The sequence below is a fragment of the Enhydra lutris genome, unplaced genomic scaffold (genome assembly GCF_002288905.1).
Source record: "Enhydra lutris kenyoni isolate GAN:26980312 unplaced genomic scaffold, ASM228890v2 scaffoldscaffold8, whole genome shotgun sequence".
Lineage (NCBI taxonomy): Eukaryota > Metazoa > Chordata > Mammalia > Carnivora > Mustelidae > Enhydra > Enhydra lutris.
Window position 1 is genome coordinate 2,285,180 of NW_019154092.1, and position 18,354 is coordinate 2,303,533.

The following is an 18,354-nucleotide window of genomic DNA, read 5'->3' on the forward strand; positions in this document are numbered from 1 at the left end:
AAGATGGAGATAATCATAGGATTGCTAAGAGGATGAAATAATTTAAAATCTGTATGAACTGCAAACAGTGCTTGGTACAGGTAGTAAGTGTCAACTCTTATTACTGTTGTTCCTGCTGCTACTCCTGCTATCTCTTTTTTTTTTTTCCTTAAGATTTTATTTATTTATTTGACAGAGATCACAAGTAGGCAGAGAAGAAACACAAACAGGGGGAGTGGGAGAGGGAGAAGCAGGCTCCCTGCCGAGCAGGGAGCCTGATAAAGGGCTTGATCCCAGAACCCTGGGATCATGACCTGAGCCAAAGGCAGATGCTTAATGCCCAGCTGCACCAGAGTTTGTTTGTTTGTTTTTATAAGATTTTGTTTACTTATTTATTTGACACAGAACGTGAGTGAGCACAAGCAGGGGGAGCAGCAGAAGGAGGGGGAGAAGCAGACCCCCCCGAGATTCTAGAGGTTTTAAATCGAGCTCCTAATCACCGTGGCATAATACATAGACTCTTGTTAATTCAGTTGTCAGTATACTATATTAAATTAGTCATTTACATTTAAAAGATTGAAGTTTTGCCAAATTATGAAGACTGCCTTTTGGAAAATAGTGTGGCAGTGTGTACCAAGGGCCATGAAAATGGCTCTGTTCTTTAATCTGGAAATCTAGGCTTTACAAAAAATCTAATACTGAGAGGGTTCATTTGGTTGGGCATCTGACTCTTGGTTTCGGCTTCCACTATGATCTCAGATTCCTGAGATTGAGCCCCAGGTTGGGCTCTGTGTTGGGTGTGGAGCCTGCTTAAGATTCTCTCCCTCTCTGTCTCCCCCTCCCCCTCCTTAAAAAATTGAATATCAAAAAACTATGTTAAAAAGACTTTGTGATGTTGGTGATCAAATAGGGAGAAAGAAAAACTAAAAATCCAGAAACACAGGGATGCTTAGTTCCTGCAGGCTCACAGACTGACATGTCTTCCTGACAGAGGTAAATAAATGATCACGTAGACCAGTGATACAAGGAAACACCTGTGGTGTGGTATTTGGCAGAAAAACCAGCATGGGCATAAACAAGACTCTTTTAAGAAAGCCATAAAGTTTGGGTGCCTGCGTGGCTCTGTCTGTTAAGTGTCCAAATCTTGGTTCAGCTCAGGTCCTGATCTCAAGGGGCATGAGATTCAGCCTGGCTTTGGGCTCCATGCTCAGTGGGAGTCTGCTTAGATATTCTCTCTCTCTCTCTGTCCCTCTCCCTGAGTGCGAGCACTTTCTCTCAAATAAATAAATCTTAATTTTGGCCAGTGGAAGGGGTGAAAAGGTAGCTATGATGGGGCAGGAGCTGTAGGACTTTTTTTTTTCTCTTTTGTTGGAAGGGGTTGTTTGTAAGATTTTATTTATTTATTTGACAGAGAGAGATCACAAGTAGGCAGAGAGGCAGGCAGAGTGAGGGGGGAATCAGGCTCGCCGCTGAGCAGAAAGCCCGATGTGGGGCTCAATCCCATGACCCTGGGATCACGACCCGAGATGAAGGCAGAGGCTTTAACCCACTGAGCCACCCAGGCACCCCAAGATTTTATTTTATTTTTTTTTTAGTAAGCTCTATACCCAACACAGGGCTTAAACTCAGAACCAGGTGAGTTGTATGCTCTACCAACTGAGCCAGCCAGGCATCCCTTGTTTTTCCTTTTTTGCTGAATGTTGTAACATGGTAGCTTTTTTTATAAAGAAAAAAATTAATTAAAATATTTAAACGTAAGAGATCATGTTGTAATATGAAGTAACTTTTTAGATCATTAATTGGAGGGAAGGAAAAGACTGGATATGAGCTAATAGACGATAAAACGGGTGCCTGGGTGGCTTAGTTGGTTAAGCAGCCTACTCTAGATTTCGGCTCAGGTCATGATCTCAGGGTCCTGGGATTGAGGCTTGTGTTGTGTTCCCCTCTCAGCAGGAAGACTGCTTGAGGATTCTCATAATCCTTCTGCCCCTCTACCTGCTTGTGGGCTCTTTCTCTCTCAAATAAGTAGATAAATAAATGATTTTTTAAAAAATAAGTGATCTTGGGACGCCTGGGTGGCTCAGTTGGTTGGGCAGCTGCCTTCGGCTCAGGTCATGATCCCAGCGTCCTGGGATCGAGTCCCACATCGGGCTCCTTGTTCTGTGGGGAGCCTGCTTCTCCCTCTGCCTCTGCCTGCCACTCTGTCTGCCTGTGCTCACGCTCTCTCTCTTTGACAAATAAATAAATAAAATCTTTAAAAAAATAAATAAATAAAAAATAAGTGATCTTTTTAAAAAAGATAAAACTGGGGTGCCTGGGTGGCTCAGTGGGTTAAGCCTCTGCCTTCCGCTCAGGTTGTGATCTCAGGGTCCTGGGATTGAGCCCTGCATTGGGCTCTCTGCTCTGCGGGGAGCCTGCTTCTCCCACCACTCTGCCTCTCTGCCTACTTGTGATCGATCTCTCTCTCTCTGTGTCAAATAAATAAATGAATCTTTAAAAAAAAAGATAAATTGGAAAGCATAGACAGTGGTTAAATAGGCATTTCCTATCCTGGCTTACTCTCCCTCAAGACTACTCTAGAACTGGGCTCTGGTGATGGTTCTGCAGGTGTAGTCACTTCATAGGTGCAGACTCTTTGGATGAAGCCCAGGGTTTATAACTCTGGTGTAGATTCTCTGCTTTAGAAAAGTTAAGTGGTGGGAGGGACCAAATGGTAGAGAATTTTTTTTTTCCCCAAAAGTTTATGTATTTGCAACTTCTCAGAACATTTCTTAGGTGAATAGAGACTTCTATACTTCTTTTGAAGAAGAGGCATTACAGACAGGGAGAAAACAGGGACTGCACTTTTATAACTGACCCTGGGAGGGCATTCTGCAGCTTACTTGGCAAATACATGCTGATCTCCTGTGCACAGCAGAGGGGTGTGGTGGTGTCTATGGACTGACGCTTTGATGAGAGCTCTTGCTTGTGAGTTCTGCTATGAAAAGTTCCCTGTGTTTTCATTTTGATGATCAGGTGATGATTTATGCATAACATGCAATATGGTGTATAAACCCTTTTCTGGTTTTTGTATTTTGAGAGACACAGAAACGAAGCCGTCATTTTCTTTTTGGATGCCCAGGGAAGTGTGCAGGAAGCATGCCATAGATAACAACCAGGAGGAAAAATGTCTGACAGGGTCCTAAGGAAGGTCCTGTGGCAGGGTCCTAAGGAAGGCAGCTACTGAACTTATTCAGGATTTTTAAAATAAATTCAGATCACTTGTATCTCTGTGTAAACAAAAAGTTAGTGTGAAACAGAGATGTTGTGTATGTGTGTGCACTCGACATGTGATTTAACAAGGTGTGTTCAGAGACAATACAAACTGCAGAGCATGAAAGTGTCAGAACCTTCTTAACTACTGAGAATATAGTCAGGGAAATAATTCATCATAGAGAAGAATGGTTTACGTAAAAGTTTGACAAACACTGGTACTGATTATGATTTTTCTATTAGAGTTAATTTTCTTTCTCTCTGAAGGTACCCAAGCCCACCAATGGGATCTGTATCAGCACCCAACCTGCCTACAGCAGAAGAAAATCTGGAATATGTACGGACTCTCTATGATTTTCCTGGGAACGATGCTGAAGACCTGCCCTTTAAAAAGGGTGAGATCCTGGTGATAATAGAAAAGCCCGAAGAACAGTGGTGGAGCGCCCGGAACAAGGATGGCCGGATTGGGATGATTCCTGTTCCTTATGTTGAAAAGCTTGTGAGATCCTCACCACATGGAAAGCATGGGAATAGGAATTCCAATAGTTACGGAATCCCGGAACCTGCTCATGCCTATGCTCAACCTCAGACCACAACTCCTCTACCTGCAGTTTCCAGTACTCCTGGGGCAGCGATCAACCCTTTGCCATCTACACAGAATGGACCTGTCTTTGCAAAAGCCATCCAGAAAAGAGTACCCTGTGCTTATGACAAGACTGCATTGGCATTAGAGGTAAATTTTACAGGGCTGGTTTTTGGATCCTTTGACATTTGGTTTTCATTTTTTAAATTTTGTTTCTGCAAAGTAACAACTGCTCATTTAAAGTTCTATTCAGGGGAGTAAGATGGCTGGGTGATTTTGGAAGATCCACTATGAATGTCCCACATGACTCTTTTGTCCTTTCCTATTCCTTGTTTCTCCCAAGGTGTAGTCTCTTGTAGTAGTTGGTTTTCTTCCCAGTAAGAATAGATGACGGTTAATAGAGACCCATGACATAGAGATGAAATCAGCATACAGGTGGACATAGAGCCACTTGTACAGTTCCATATTTCTAACATCGTGATTAATTAAGGAGAAATACGAGTAAGTGTCTTAGAATTCCTCTTCAGCTAGGCAAAAGATATAAGTTTAAAATATCTCAGACCAGGGTGCCTGAGTGGCTTAGTCAGTTACATGTCTGCCTTCTGCTCAGATCATGATTCTAGGGTCCTGGGATTGAGCCCCATGTTGGGCTCCCTGCTCAGTGGGGAGTCTGCTGCTCCCTCTCCCCCTGCTTGTACCCACACGCTCACTCTGTCTCAAATAAATAAGTAAATCTTTAATTAAAAATATCTCAGGGGCACCTGTATGGCTCAGTCGTTAAGCACCTGCCTTTGGCTCAGGTCATAGTCCCAAGGTCCTGGGATTGAGCCCTGCATCTGGCTTCCTGTTCACCAGGAAACCTGCTTCTCTCTCTCCCACTCCCCCTGCTTATGTTCCTTCTCTCACTGTGTTTCTCTCTGTCAAATAAATAAATAAAATCTTTAACCAAAAATAAATAAATAAAATAAAAACATCTCAGACCTTACTAGATTTTTTTTTTTTTTTTTTTTTTTTTTTTTTGAGATTCTTGCAAAGCTTAGCATATAACTGTGGCTTTCTGAACCAAGAAGTCCTGAAGACCAATGTTGATAAGCCTGTTGAGGGCATAAAACTGTATCACAGAAAGTAGAAGTTTGATGAGACATCTGATAAACCTAGAGTGACGGCCGTAAATGAGCACAGACCCCACAGCAAGAACAGAAGGATTTGAAAAATAGATTTTTTGGGTGCCTGGATAGCTCGGTTAAGTGTCCAACTCTTTTTTCTTTTTCTTTTCTTTTCTTTTTTTTTTTAAAGATTTTCTTTATTTATTTGAGAGGGGAGAAGGTCAGAGAGAGAAGCAGGCTAACTCCCCATGGAGCTGGGAGCCTGATGCAGGACTCAATCCTGGGACTCTGGGATCATGACCTGAGCTGAAGGCAGTCGCCCAACCAACTGAGCCACCCAGGCACCCCAAGTGTCCAACTCTTGATCTCAGCTTGGGTCTCAATCTCAGGCCCATGTCGGGCTTCATGCTGGGTGTGGAGCCTACTTCAGGGGAAAAAAAGATTTTTTTTTTAAAATTTCATATTTTTAGAACAGTCCAGTATATTTTTCATATTATTTTTGTAAGGTATAAAATGTGTGCAGTGAGATGGGCCCTAAATACTGACGTGTCAAAACATGGAATTTGATGCCGCAAATCCTAGCTCTTTCACTTGTTGATAAGTTGTGAAAATGCTTTATGAGCTGCAGACTACTAAGTAAATAAGTATCATAAAATTACAGTTGAATACTCTTTGTTGGTATTATTAAATTGCATATATGTTGGAAAAGCTGAGATTAAGCTAGGGATTGTTCTCTCTGTGTTCACTCCAAGGTCAGAGTAGGGCAGCGTTGGGAGACAGCTTAGATATATGATGGAAGGATGAAGTACTGGAGTCTGTTGCCTCAAAAAAGCAGACCTTAGGGGTGCCTGGGTGGCTCAGTGGGTTAAAGCCTCTGTCTTCGGCTCAGGTCATGATCTCAGGGTCCTGGGATCGAGCCCCACATCAGGCTCTCTGCTCAGCGGGGACCCTGCTTCCCTCTCTCTCTCCCTGCCTCCCTCTCTGCCTACTTGTGATCTGTCTGTCAAATAAATAAATAAATAATCTTTTAAAAAAAAAAAAAACAAACAAACAAAAAAACCCAGAACTTAACCCACAGAGCAGGCTGTCCACAGATAAAAGCTAGCATTGATTTTGTGTGTGTGTTTTTTCCATTGGTTATCCTCCATTTTCTCTGGATGAAGAGTAATGTCCAAGTGAACTACACCTGAAGGTTTGTTTCAGAGTCTCATTACTTCTCCCTCTCACATTGGCTGTAAAGAAGGAGTGAGCTGCTGAGGCTTGTGGCAGGGAACCAGGTCTAGGGAGGACCCACATGCTTTCAATGCTTCCCAGTGGAGGAACAGGAAAGAAACCATGCTGAATCCTGGCTGAGTAGGCCTTCCAGCTTTCTCATCCCCACACAGACCTGCCCCTGCACGTGTATACACCTTTAGCCTAGTTCATACATCAGCACCCTAAAATTACATGGGGTGTTCTGGGCTCTAAAAATCTTCCTTTCACATCTATTGTCTCATCGTAGGAATAAAGAGCTAGGACTCAGAGTTGTTGTGACTCACATGTGTTAGACACATGAGGGTCGAGGCACCCAGACAGAATTCCAGGTTTCAGAAAGGAAGTCAGGAATTGGGCTCTTACTTGAGCTAGGGTTTAAAGCCTTAGTCCATTTAGGCCACCTGCCTGTTGACCTCCAGCTCTAAGATGTACGTGCATTTGAGAAACTGTATCTCAGAGCGCCTGGGTGGCTCAGTCATTAAGCATCGGTCTTCAGCTCAGTTCATAATCCCAGAGTTCTGGAATCAAGCCCTGCATCGGGTTCCCTGTCCTGCAGGAAGCCTGCTTCTCCCTCTCCCACTCCCCCTCTGGCTGTCTCTCTGTCAAATAAATAAAATCTTTTAAAAAACAAACAAAACCTGTATCTCCTTTGCATTGCTCAGAGTGTGCATGGGGGCGGGGGGTTTGCAGAGTGGGAGACCAGGTACTATAAAGGGGATCGTTCATTTATTTTTTTCCTTTTTTTAAAGATTTATTTATTTGAGGGAGCACACACATGTACACAAGCTGGGGCAGGACAGGGGGACACAGAGGGAGAGGGCGAATCATTGAGCAGACTGCCCACTCAGCAGGGAATCCCAACATGGGGCTCTATCCCAGGAGATCTCAGATCCCTCAGATCATGACCTGAGCTGGAATCAAGAGTTGGCTGCTTAACTGAATGAGCCACCCAGGTGCCCATAAAGGAGATCATTCAGAGCTTGGTGAGCAGATATGTGGGTAGGTGCCTTAGACTAGATGAGAATTAAGAGCCTGGTTAATGATGTATATTTTAAGATAACCCACATATTTGGCCATTAGGCAGCTCTCCTTGTTTCTCAGACTCCAGAAAGAGGTCTCCATATCTGAGTCTCCTTGTGACACTACCCCAGCTATGTAAGTCTCATCAAAGACTTGCTTTGGTGTTTCATGAAGAGTGTAAGGGGGACCTGAGAAATAAACTTTTGCCAAATTCCATTTAATGGTATTTCTCATTCTGTATATTTAAATGAGACTTTTGGCTATAGCATAAGTAAATAGTTCTGTGAGTTACGTTATCTTCTAGAACTTAATGCTTGTCTGATCTTGTTAAAAACACTCTCTTGAGACTTTTGCAATTAGGTTACCAGGAAAAGTATTAAAATAAGAAAGGTGAAATAAGTAGGACAAAATGTGCCAGTAATTGAAGCTTCCTTATTTCCCTTGATAGTGTTAGTGAGAACGATGAGGGCTTAGGTGAACTTTATTTCATGAATTATTTCACACTTTTTTCATAAAACTTGACTTTGAAAAGAACATTCCTGCAAGTAAAGAGAGATTTTATTTATTTTTAAAGATTTTATTTATTCAGGAGAAAGAGTGCACACACGCACATGAGAGCAGGGTGAGGGGCGATGGAGAACCCGACTTCCTGCTGAGCGGGGAGCCTGATGAAGGGCTCAATCCGGGGACTCTAGGATCATGACCTGAACCAGAGGCAGACGCCCAACTGACTGAGCCACTCAGGTGCCCATAAAGAGAGATTTTAAAATAGGTCTGTGTTCAGCTATTTTTCTCTCTGGCTCACCTCTTTTCAAGAAGTGAGTTGACCCTTGGGATTTAACTTGAAAAAGGAATACTTGGTACCTGGGGTGCAGAAAAGCAAGATGGTCAGGGAATGATCACGGACCTGCATTCAAGTCGTGGCTTTCTGTGGTGTGATCTTGGGCAAGTTAAATTCTTTAGAGTCTAAAGGCATCCTTGTTCTGAAAGTTGAAGTGAGTTTGTTCATTAATCATTCATGCAACCAACCTGTGAGGGACATCTTGTAAGATCCTACCACCAAGGTTCTTACCACCTATGAGAGACTAGAGACAGTGGTGTGGTAAGTGCTCTAATAACAGAGTAGGAGGGAGAGTGGGTAATGGGGAAGTAGAAGATGGAAGTGTGGGTATTTGTCTGAGAAGCCTTTCTGGAGGAGGTGACCCTTGAAACTTAATTTTGAAGGATGAATAGAAGTCAGTTGGGTGAAGTGCAGAGAGACATTCCTGGCAGAGGGAAGAGCTTACGTGAACAAGACTTAGTACCTCCAAGTAGCTGCAGGTTGGTGCGAGTGTGCAGTATGTTGGGCAAAAGCAGCACAAAGGAGAGGAAGGGGGCTGTTGACATGTCATCAAGGGCTAGGCTGAGGAGATGAACAGTTTTCTTATGTTGCCTTCACCGAGGCATAAAATAGCCAATTTCTCACAACTGATGGCAGTTCTGAAGTTTGCAAGCTACTTACCTTTTTACTGATTTTTGAATAATTTAAAGCAAATCCTTGAATCTCCCTCCCTATCATTATCATTCTCACACACTTCAATTCCAGTACACTTTCCTGACTAGAAAAGAATGGAAGGAACTTTCTTAGCATTGTCCTTAACTTTGGGGCTGCACACCTGTATGATTATTTGCTGTATGAAAATTTGAATCCAAGCATCTTTTTTTTTTTTTTTTAAGATTTTATTTATTTATTTGACATGGCGTAGGGGGGAGAGCAAGCATAAGCAGAAGGAAGGACAGGCAAAGGGAGAGGCAGGCTCCCTGCTGAGCCAGGAGCCCAGTGTGGGCCTCGATCCCTGGACCCTGGGATCATGACCTGAGCTGAAAGCAACTGCTTAACCTATGGAGCCACCCAGGCGCCACTGTATCTAAGCATCTAAATGGAACGTTGGTGGAACTTTCCCCTGTGGTATGGCTTAAGAAAACAGTTGGTGAGGGGTGCCTGGCTTAGTTAAGCATCCAACTCTTGATCTCAGCTCAGGTCTTGAACCTTAGGGTCGTGAGTTTGAGCCCCACATTAGGCTCTATGCTGGGCATGGAGCCTACTTAGTTTAAAAAAAGAGTTGGTGACAGTAGGGATCTGTGGGAATCAGAGTCGGTGGAACAGATTCTGTGGGGGACGAATAACATTTTCTTGGTTTGCAAGTGAAACTTCAGGTGACTCAGGATGAGGAAGAAAGGCATGTTGAAGTAATGGATCATTCAGTCCGCCCAACTTCCTAATGCTTTTAGCTTTCTGCAGCATCTAAATCCATTGGCCCTCTGGTCTCAGCTGGGCACCTCCCAAAACACTTCTTCAGCAAAGGTTTGTGGAGTACTTACAATGTGGCAGGCATTGTTTTTTGTTTTTGTTTTTGTTTTTTAAAAAGATTTTATTTATTTATTTGATAGAGATCACAAGTAGGCAGAGAAGCAGGCAGAGGTGAGGGGGGAGCAGTCTCCCTGCGGAGCAGAGAGCAATGTGGGGCTCGATCCCAGGACTCTGGGATCATGACCTGAGCTGAAGGCAGAGGCTTTAACCCACTGAGCCACCCAGGCACCCCTGTGGCAAACATTGTTAAGGAGATTCGAGTTCAGTAGTGAAAGAAACAAAGGTCTCTGTCCTTGTGCAAGTTCTAGAATATAGTCTCGTGTGATTCCTTTTAGCTCTCCACCAGGGAGAAACAACTACGAGTCCAGTTCCTGTATTTGCTTAGCTCAGTGTTTGGACTCTCATGTGTGACCCTATGGTCATCCCTCTTCAGGTTTGGGAGGAGGTTGCGTTTCTTTTTTTGTCATACACCATTTGTACAGTTATCTGAATCTTTTAAAATCGTTATTATGTCATCTGGCATATTAATCACCCCCCTTAGTTTCATGTAAACTGCAGATTTCATAAAAGCACGATCCAGATCTTTGTACTAAAGTCCTCCTCTGCAGCCCTTCCTGATCTACGTCGCATATCTAAAAAAAGATAATGAGGTTTGTTTGGCATGACTTGTTCTTGGTTGAGCCCATACTGCCTTCTAGATACCATCTGTTTGCTAATTACATTCAGAATTTTGTCCAGGTTTGATTTCATGCTCGCCTTTTACATTTTATAGAATCCGTCATTGTCCCTGTTTAACAAAACCAAGAAACTTGACCCTTTGTAGGTCTACCAGTGTCCTGTGTTGTAATGTTCTGTGGCAGGTGACCAGAGTTGGACTCTCATTCCTGCGTGCTGGTGTGTTTGGTCTATACTTAGGTATCTGTCTTATCAGTATAAGGACATCCTTTCATCTTTGGTGCTTGTTCTTTTTTTATGATGCTCAGAGTTCTTTGTGTGAGTTCACCAGCATTCGCAAGATACTTGCTATTGACTCCCATTGGGGTCATCTGTGATTGTGTTCATATTTCTTCTTGATTGTCTTCTCGCCATTTTGAAACCCCTAGTCGCTGGATTACATCTGGTTTCCGGATCTTCTGAATCTTTCTAAGGACCATGGCACCACTTCCTTCACTGACTGGCCTGGAGTTCTCAGGTTTCTACTTCAACCAGTTGGTTTTGCTTCATTGGTTAGAATTAAATTCACATTAGCAGTTTCTTCATTGATTGCTCTACCAGCTGAGATCAGGTTGTGTGCAAAGCAAAACTAGATTTCAGTAGTACTAGCTGTATTTTTCAGCCTGTCAGGGATCATCTGTGAGTTCCTCTGGCTTTGTCACCTGTAGTATATATATCCACAGTGATGTCAGGTCTGTACGTGTTCATCATCAAACATCTGACTCAGCTCTGGAGATCTGTGCAGGGTCAGAGCCTCCTAACATAACAAGGCCGCTCTGTCTTACCTCCTGTCACATTCCAGCAATAATCCCCCTTCTCACCAAGGTTTGTTAGAGATGCCCACAAGCTCATATTCATCTGTTAAGTAAGAATCTCGGCTTTTCATCAGGACTGGCAGGGTCCTTCTCCACCCTTCTGTCATTGATGTTTGTTGGTTTTGCTTAACAATATCTAGTTTTGGAGCGCCTGGGTGGCTCATTGGATTAAGCCTCTGCCTTCGGCTCAGGTCCTGATCTCAGGGTCCTGGGATCAAGCCCCGCATGGCGCTCTCTGCTCAGCAGGGAGCCTTCTTCCCTACCCCCTTCTCTCTCTGCCTGCCTCTGCCTACTTGTGATCTCCATCAAATAAATAAATAAAATCTTTTTTTAAAAATACCTAGTTTTATGAATTCGATTTACTCTACTTGTGTACCAAAAGTGTCTTTTTTCCTTAGTTACAATGCTTTATCAAAAGTAGGAATCTTTAGAAAGTCCTTTAGAATTTTAGAAATTTCTTGTATTTTTCATAACATTTTTTTCTTCTAACATATCATGTTCTCATTGGGTTGTGAATTAGAGAGGATAATCTCTAAAAGACTTTTGTTCTGCTTCCCTAATGTATAATTAGGTGAGAATATCATGAAATCAAGGCCCTGGCATGGTTCAGGCAAGGCCTGTCTGAGCCTGGTCATTATGCTGACCTTAGTTTTCTGTATGTGATAGTAGCTGTTGAGTAAGAAGAACCATCAGGTAGGGGCTTCCTAGAGAGTGTTTTAGTTAGTCTTTATGGCTGTTTTATGGGGTAGGTGGCACCAGTCCCTTTTTACCCCCTTAGAACTTAAGGTTTGTGTAAATTTGTTGATAGTCTCACAGGTAATATGTGGCAGAGCTAGGACTCAGCCCACAGTCTTATTTTTAAGCAGCTTTTTTGAGATATAATTTATATATTACACAATTTACTCATTTAAACCATACAATTCACTGGTCTTGGCATGTTACATTCTTTTTTTTTAATTGTAAAATATATATAATGGAATTTATTTTTGAGTGTACAATTCAATGGCATTAGTTACATTCATAATGGTGCAACTGTCACCACACTGTCTACTTCCAAAATTTTTCATCACCCCAAACAGAAACTCTGTAACCATTAAATAATAACTCCCCATTCCTCATCTCCTGAGGGCCTGATAAGCTCTAACCTTTCCGTATATATGAATTGGCCTATTCTAGATAACTCATATAAATGGAATCCTACAGTATTTGTCCTTCAGAACTGGCTTATTTCCCTTACTTTTTTTTTTTTTTTTTTAAGATTTTATTTATTTATTTGACAGAGAGGGATCACAAGTAGGCAGAGAAGCAGGCAAAGAGAGGGGGGAAGCAGGCTCCCCGCCAAGCAGAGAGCCCAATGCAGGGCTTGATCCCAGGACCCTGAGATCATGACCTGAGCTGAAGGCAGAGGCTTAACCCCCTGAGCCACCCAGGCACCCCAAGGGACTGGCTTATTTCACTTAGTATAATATTTTAAGGTTCATCCATGTGGTAGCCTGTATCTTCATTCTTTTTATGGCCAAATAATACTCCATTGTATCAAAATGTATCACATTTTGTTTATACATTCTTTAGGTGACCTCAAAGTTATTTTCACCTTTTAGCTGTTGAGAATAGTGTTATGAATATTCATGTACATATTTTGTTTGAATACCTGTTTTCAGTTCTTTGGGGTATATACCTAAGCGAGGAGTTGCTGGGTCATATGGTAACCATACTGAACTTTTTGAGGACCCACCATAGTTTTCCACAGTAGCTGCACCATTTTATAGCAGTACACAAGGATTCCAGTTCTCCATGTCCTCACCAACACTTACTGTTTTTCCATTTTTAAAATTCTGACTTGCATTTCTATAATTACTAATGATATCAAACATCTTTTCATGTGCTTCTTGGTCATTTTTTTTTATCTTTGGGAAAATACTCAAGTCCTTTGCCCACGTTTTGTTTGTTTCTGTTTTTGTTTTAAAGATTTTAGTTTTTTTTTTTTTTTTTAAGATTTTATTTATTTATTTGACAGAGAGACAGAGAGAGAGCATGAGAGGGGGAAAAGGTCAGAGGGAGAAGCAGACTCCCCGCTGAGCAGGAAGCCCCACGCAGGACTCAGTCCTGGAACTCCAGGATCACAACCTGAGCCAAAGGCCGTTGTCCAACCAACTGAGCCACCCAGGTGCCCTGTTTTTTTTTTTTGTTTGTTTTTGTTTTTTTTTTAAGATTTTATTTATTTGGGGCGCCTGGGTGGCTCAGTGGGTTAAGCCTCTGCCTTAGGCTCAGGTCATGATCTCAGGGTCCTGGGATCAAGCCCCGTATTGGGCTCTCTGCTCAGCAGTGAGTCTGCTCCCCACCCCCCCCCACCTGCCTCTCTGCCTACTTGTGATCTCTCTCTGTCAAATAAATAAAATCTTTAAAAGAAAAATTTTATTTATTTGACAAGAGAGCGACACAGCAAGAGAGGGAACACAAGCAGGGGGAATGGGAGAGGGAGAAGCAGGCTTCCTGCTGAGCAGGGAGCCCGATGCGGGGCTCGATCTCAGCATCCAGGGATCATGACCTGAGCCAAAGGCAGACCAATGACTGAGCCACCCAGGCCCCCCCTTTGCCAATGTTTTAATTGGATTGTTTTTTGTTGTTGAGCTTTAAGAAAAGTCCTTTATATATTCTGGATATTAAGTTCTTATTAGATACATGATTTCCAAATTTTTTTCCCTTCTGTAGGTTTTCCTTTCATTTTCTTGGTAGTGTGCTTTGATGCACATTTTTTCCCTAAGATTTTATTTATTTGAGAGAGAGAGAGAGAACATGCACATGAGCAGGGAGGAGAAGGAAAGGAAAAGAGGGAAGCTCCCCTTGAGCAGAGAGCCCAATGCAGGACTCAGTCCCAGGACTCTGAGATCATGATCTGAGGCAAAGGCAGACACTTACCCGACTGAGCCATCCAGGCGCCCCGATGCATATTCTTATTTTGATGAAATCCAGCTTATCTGATTTTTCTTCTGCTGCTTATGCTTTTGATGTCATATCTAAGAATGTCTTACCAAATTCAAGGTCACAAAGATTTACCCATTGTTTTTTTCTAAGAGTTTTATGGGTGTGGCTCTTACATGTAATTTGTTTCTTCACTGTGAGTTAGTTTTTATATATGGTTTAATGTAGCAGTCCAAATACTTCCTTCTGCATGTGGAAATCCAGTTGTACCAGCACCTCTGGTTGAAGAAATTATTCTTTCCTCGTTTGAATGAACTTGGCACTGTTGTCAAAAATCATTTGGTCATATAGGCGCCTGGGTGGCCCCGTTGGTTGAATGTCTGACTCTTGGTTTTGGCTCAGGTTGTAATCTCATGGATGAGCTCCATGGCAGTCTCCATGCTCAGTGGGGAGTCATCGTGAAGATTCTCTCTCCCTCTGGCCCTCCTCTCCCCCAACATAACACTCACGTGCTTGTGTGCTCTCTCTCTCATCTTTTTAAAAAATCATTTGGTCATAAATGTATGTGTTTACTTCTGAACTCTCTATTCCATTAGTCTATATGTGTGTCTGTATGCCAATACCACACTGTTTTTGTTTACTACAGCTTTGTGTAGTAGTTGTGAAGTCAGAAGTATGAGTCTTACACTTTGTTCTTCTTTTGCAAGATTGTTTTAGCTGTTCAGGCTATCTTGGAGTTCCATGTGTATTTGAAGATCAGCTTTTCCAGTTCTGCAAAAACAGAATTTTGATAGAGATTGTGTTGAATTTGTAGATCTCTGATTAGTGTTGACGTCTTGATAATACTAAGGCTTCTTGTCTGTGAACACAAGATGTCTTGCCATTTACCTAAATCTTTAATATTTTTCAGCAACATTTTGTAGTGTTCCATGTTTTCCTCTGGTAAAACACACTATTAATTTATTCCCAGTTATTTTATTCTTTTAGATGCCACTGTAAATGGAATCATGTTTTGGGTTTGTTTGTTTTTTTTAATATTTTATTGTCAACAAGCAAGCAAGCAAGAGCACAAGCAGGGGGAATGGCCGGCAGAGGGAAAAGCAGGATCTCTGCTGAGCCAGCAAACATGATAAAGGACTCAGTCCCAGGACCCTGGGATGGTGACCTGAGCCGAATCCAGATGCTTAACCTACTGAGCCACCCAGGTGCCCCTGTATTTTTGTTGCTTAAGATTTTTTTTTTTTTTTTTTTAGTAATCTCTACATCCAGCATGGGGCCCAAACCCACAGCCCCAGGATCAATAAGAGTCACATGTTCCATCAACTGAGCCAGCCAGGTACCCCTAAATGGAATTGTTCATTACTGGTTTATAGAAACACAACTGGTACTTGTGTGTTGATCTTGTACCCTGTAACTGTGCTGAATTTTATTAGGTCTAATAAAATTCTTTCTTGTGGAATCTTTGGAATTTTCTATATATAGGATCCCGTCATCTGCAAATGGAGATAAGTTTTACTTCTTTCTTCCCATAGCCCACATTCTCTTGAATCACAGCATACTGGCCTTTGATACCTTTAACCCCTGGCCCATCTTAAAATAAAATCCCTGTTTTCATAAGAAGTGTCAACTGGTAAGCAGCCCTCTTAAAAATCGAGTTGCTGCCCTGAAAGTTAATGGGAATTTCAAGGAACAGAATAAGTCTTCAATATTAAAAACCAGTATGTAGCATTGGTAGTAGGATAGAGTGCATGAGACTACTTGTCTGCTACTCAGAGCCCACGGACAAGGAAGGTTGTAGCCCCTAAAATAGCCTCTTCAGCTCTGGGAGCTTTGATTCAGGTACTGGGACTGGGAGAGCACAAGGGGAAGTGTTGAAACAGGTGACAACCCCAGGCCAGCTCCATGAGGGCAGGGCTGTTGTCCGATTTGTTCTCTGTTGTATCTAGCCTCAGCCTGGCACATAAATGATCACTATTTGTTGAACAAGTAAATGAATGAAAGCCACAGATCGCAGGATTAAAACTGCCTGGTGGTTGCAGGACATGGATTGTTGTGTTTTATACCTTTTTTGGGTTATGGACCCCTTTTAGAATCGATGAAAGCTTTCTGCAGGAAAACAACATACTTTATGCACTTACATACAATTCTCTGTATACTTTCAGGATGTTCTTTGATTTCTGAGATATATTCATGTCACCCAAGTTAGAACTTCTGATTCCATTTTAATCCATTGTGCTCCTGATTTTATTTTTATGTAACCTGAGAGTATAATGGAGACTGGGGAGGCAGAAAGCTACTGATAGCCAGTGCTTGGGCCCTCCAGGGCTTTGACTTCTCTTGGAATCAGGTGCCAAAAGTCAGGCAGTAGAGTTTTTGTCAGAGCCCTTCTGTGTATGCTCTGGACAAGTAGAAAGATGGAAACTATTGCTAGCATCAGGAAGTGCCCTCTTGCCTTCTTGCGTGGTCCTCATTAGACACAAAGAATGGGACTGGTTAGTGTTGTACTGGTGTGTGCTTAATTTTAGAGTTGATATGTGTACTTCACAAGTGCTGAGTGTAGCCAGGCACAAAGATAATAATAGTGTGGCACTTCTTGTAATGATAAAGATTGTCATAGGGTGACATTTAGTAAGTTATGTGTCTCCTCTTGATCTGTTGATAGGATCAGCCACATGTTCCTGTTTCAGGCTTAGAGTGCTCCCTGAACTGAGTTGATATCCACCAACTTCGATCAGAGTTTGATCAATCTGCTCTCAGAAGTGAGTGGTTCTGTGGGCTCAGTCCTACCCTGAAGCCAAAGGAGGGCATTGTACCAGAATCGGGCGTGATGAGAGGAGCAGCAAGATGGCATTTTAGGATCTGAGCCCAAGCATTCTTTAGTGGATCTGTGAAGAAGCTGGTCCACATCCAGGCCTGTGGGCCTGGCAGCATAACACAGCCAGGGCATCTTTCCTGTGTTGGTGTCCTAGGGCTTGTTCCCCATGGGAAGGGCCTTGGACTAAGCTAGCAATAGCATGAGGAATGACATGTTATGTTTTGACATGTGAGAGCTCCTGCAAGGCCAGAATGAGGCATTAATGGTCAGATGACCCTCAGATGTGTCTCCTATTCATTCTTTCTTCCTAGCCTGAACCTTGACTGACTTATCTCTACTAGTCAAGGTTCCCTGGGTCAAAGCAGTAGCTCCCTGGGGCGCCTGGGTGGCTCAGTGGGTTAAAGCCTCTGCCTTTGGCTCAGATCATAATCCCGGGGTCCTGGGATCGAGCCCGGCTTCGGGCTCTCAGCTCAGCGGGGAGCCTGCTTCCCTCCCTCTCTGCCTGCCTCTCTGCCTATTTGTGATCTCTGTCAAATAAATAAATCTTTAAAAAAAAAAAAAAAAAAAAAGGCAGTAGCTCCCTGCTCCTGGGCTCTGCAGCATGGACTTCTTGGTACTGTTTTTCTTCCACTTTCTGCTTTTCTTTATTCCCTAACAAAGATTTATTGAGCATCTACCACATCTGGACAGATTATTGTCTATCCCACAGTGAAAACAGAGGTTCCTTGAGGATGAGAACTGAGCTGCACTAGATAATGCAGTAACTTTTATAAAATCGGTGATGTAGAATGGTGTAGGAAGCATCCTGTAAAGACTGTCAGAATCACAAATTAATTAGAAGGCGTGAGGTTTGAATGTTCTTTGCAGTTTCAGTACTCGGCTTATCTTCTCCATATTCCCGTTGTCTTCCTCAGCTGCTTGGTATCCATCACAGTAATTTTTTTTTTTTTAAGATTTTATTTTATTTTATTTTATTTATTTGACAGAGACAGCAAGAGAGGGAACACAGACGGGGAGTGGGAGGGGGAGAAGCAGACTCCCTGCAGAGCAGGGAGCCCGATGCAGGGCTCGATCCCAGGACTCTGGGATCATGACCTTAGCCAAAGGCAGATGCTTAACGACGGAGCCACCCAGGCACCCCTCCATCACAGTAATTTATTAGACCCCTGCTTTTCAGGCCTGCCCCTTATCTCCTCATTCTAACATATGGCATCCTTCCCAACCAGTCATCGGTTTTGAGAGGACCCATGTTACTAACAAGGTTGAAACCCACTTAGTACAGTGCTTCTCCATGCTGATTCCAGTGCTTCCAGAGGGCAGTGACTACCATGGGTGTGGGGTTGGGTTCCATTCAGGAATCCCCACTCTGATAACTGCTACCAGTTACTTAGCTGGGTGTCCTGGTTCACAGTTCCCATGTAATACTTCTTTAGTTATTACAAGAACCTTTTTTTTTTTTTTTTTTTTTTTTAGTTTTTATTTATAGTTATGCGTCTGAGAGAGAGCCCACACAAGCAGGGGGAGCAACAGACAGAGGGAGAAAC

The 18,354-nt window shown here is 42.7% G+C and overlaps 1 protein-coding gene across 2 annotated transcripts in view; it reads left to right on the forward strand.

Moving 5' to 3' along the window:
• Positions 1-18,354, forward strand: part of LOC111142678 (CRK like proto-oncogene, adaptor protein) — a 41,777-nt gene that overhangs the window by 10,366 nt on the left and 13,057 nt on the right. The window contains exon 2 of one of the 2 annotated variants that reach the window (XM_022495979.1): positions 3,499-3,964. In XM_022495979.1, coding sequence (XP_022351687.1) covers positions 3,499-3,964 — 466 coding nt within the window. The remainder of the gene's footprint in view (positions 1-3,498; positions 3,965-18,354) is intronic. The other variant, XM_022495980.1, reaches the window with a different exon arrangement.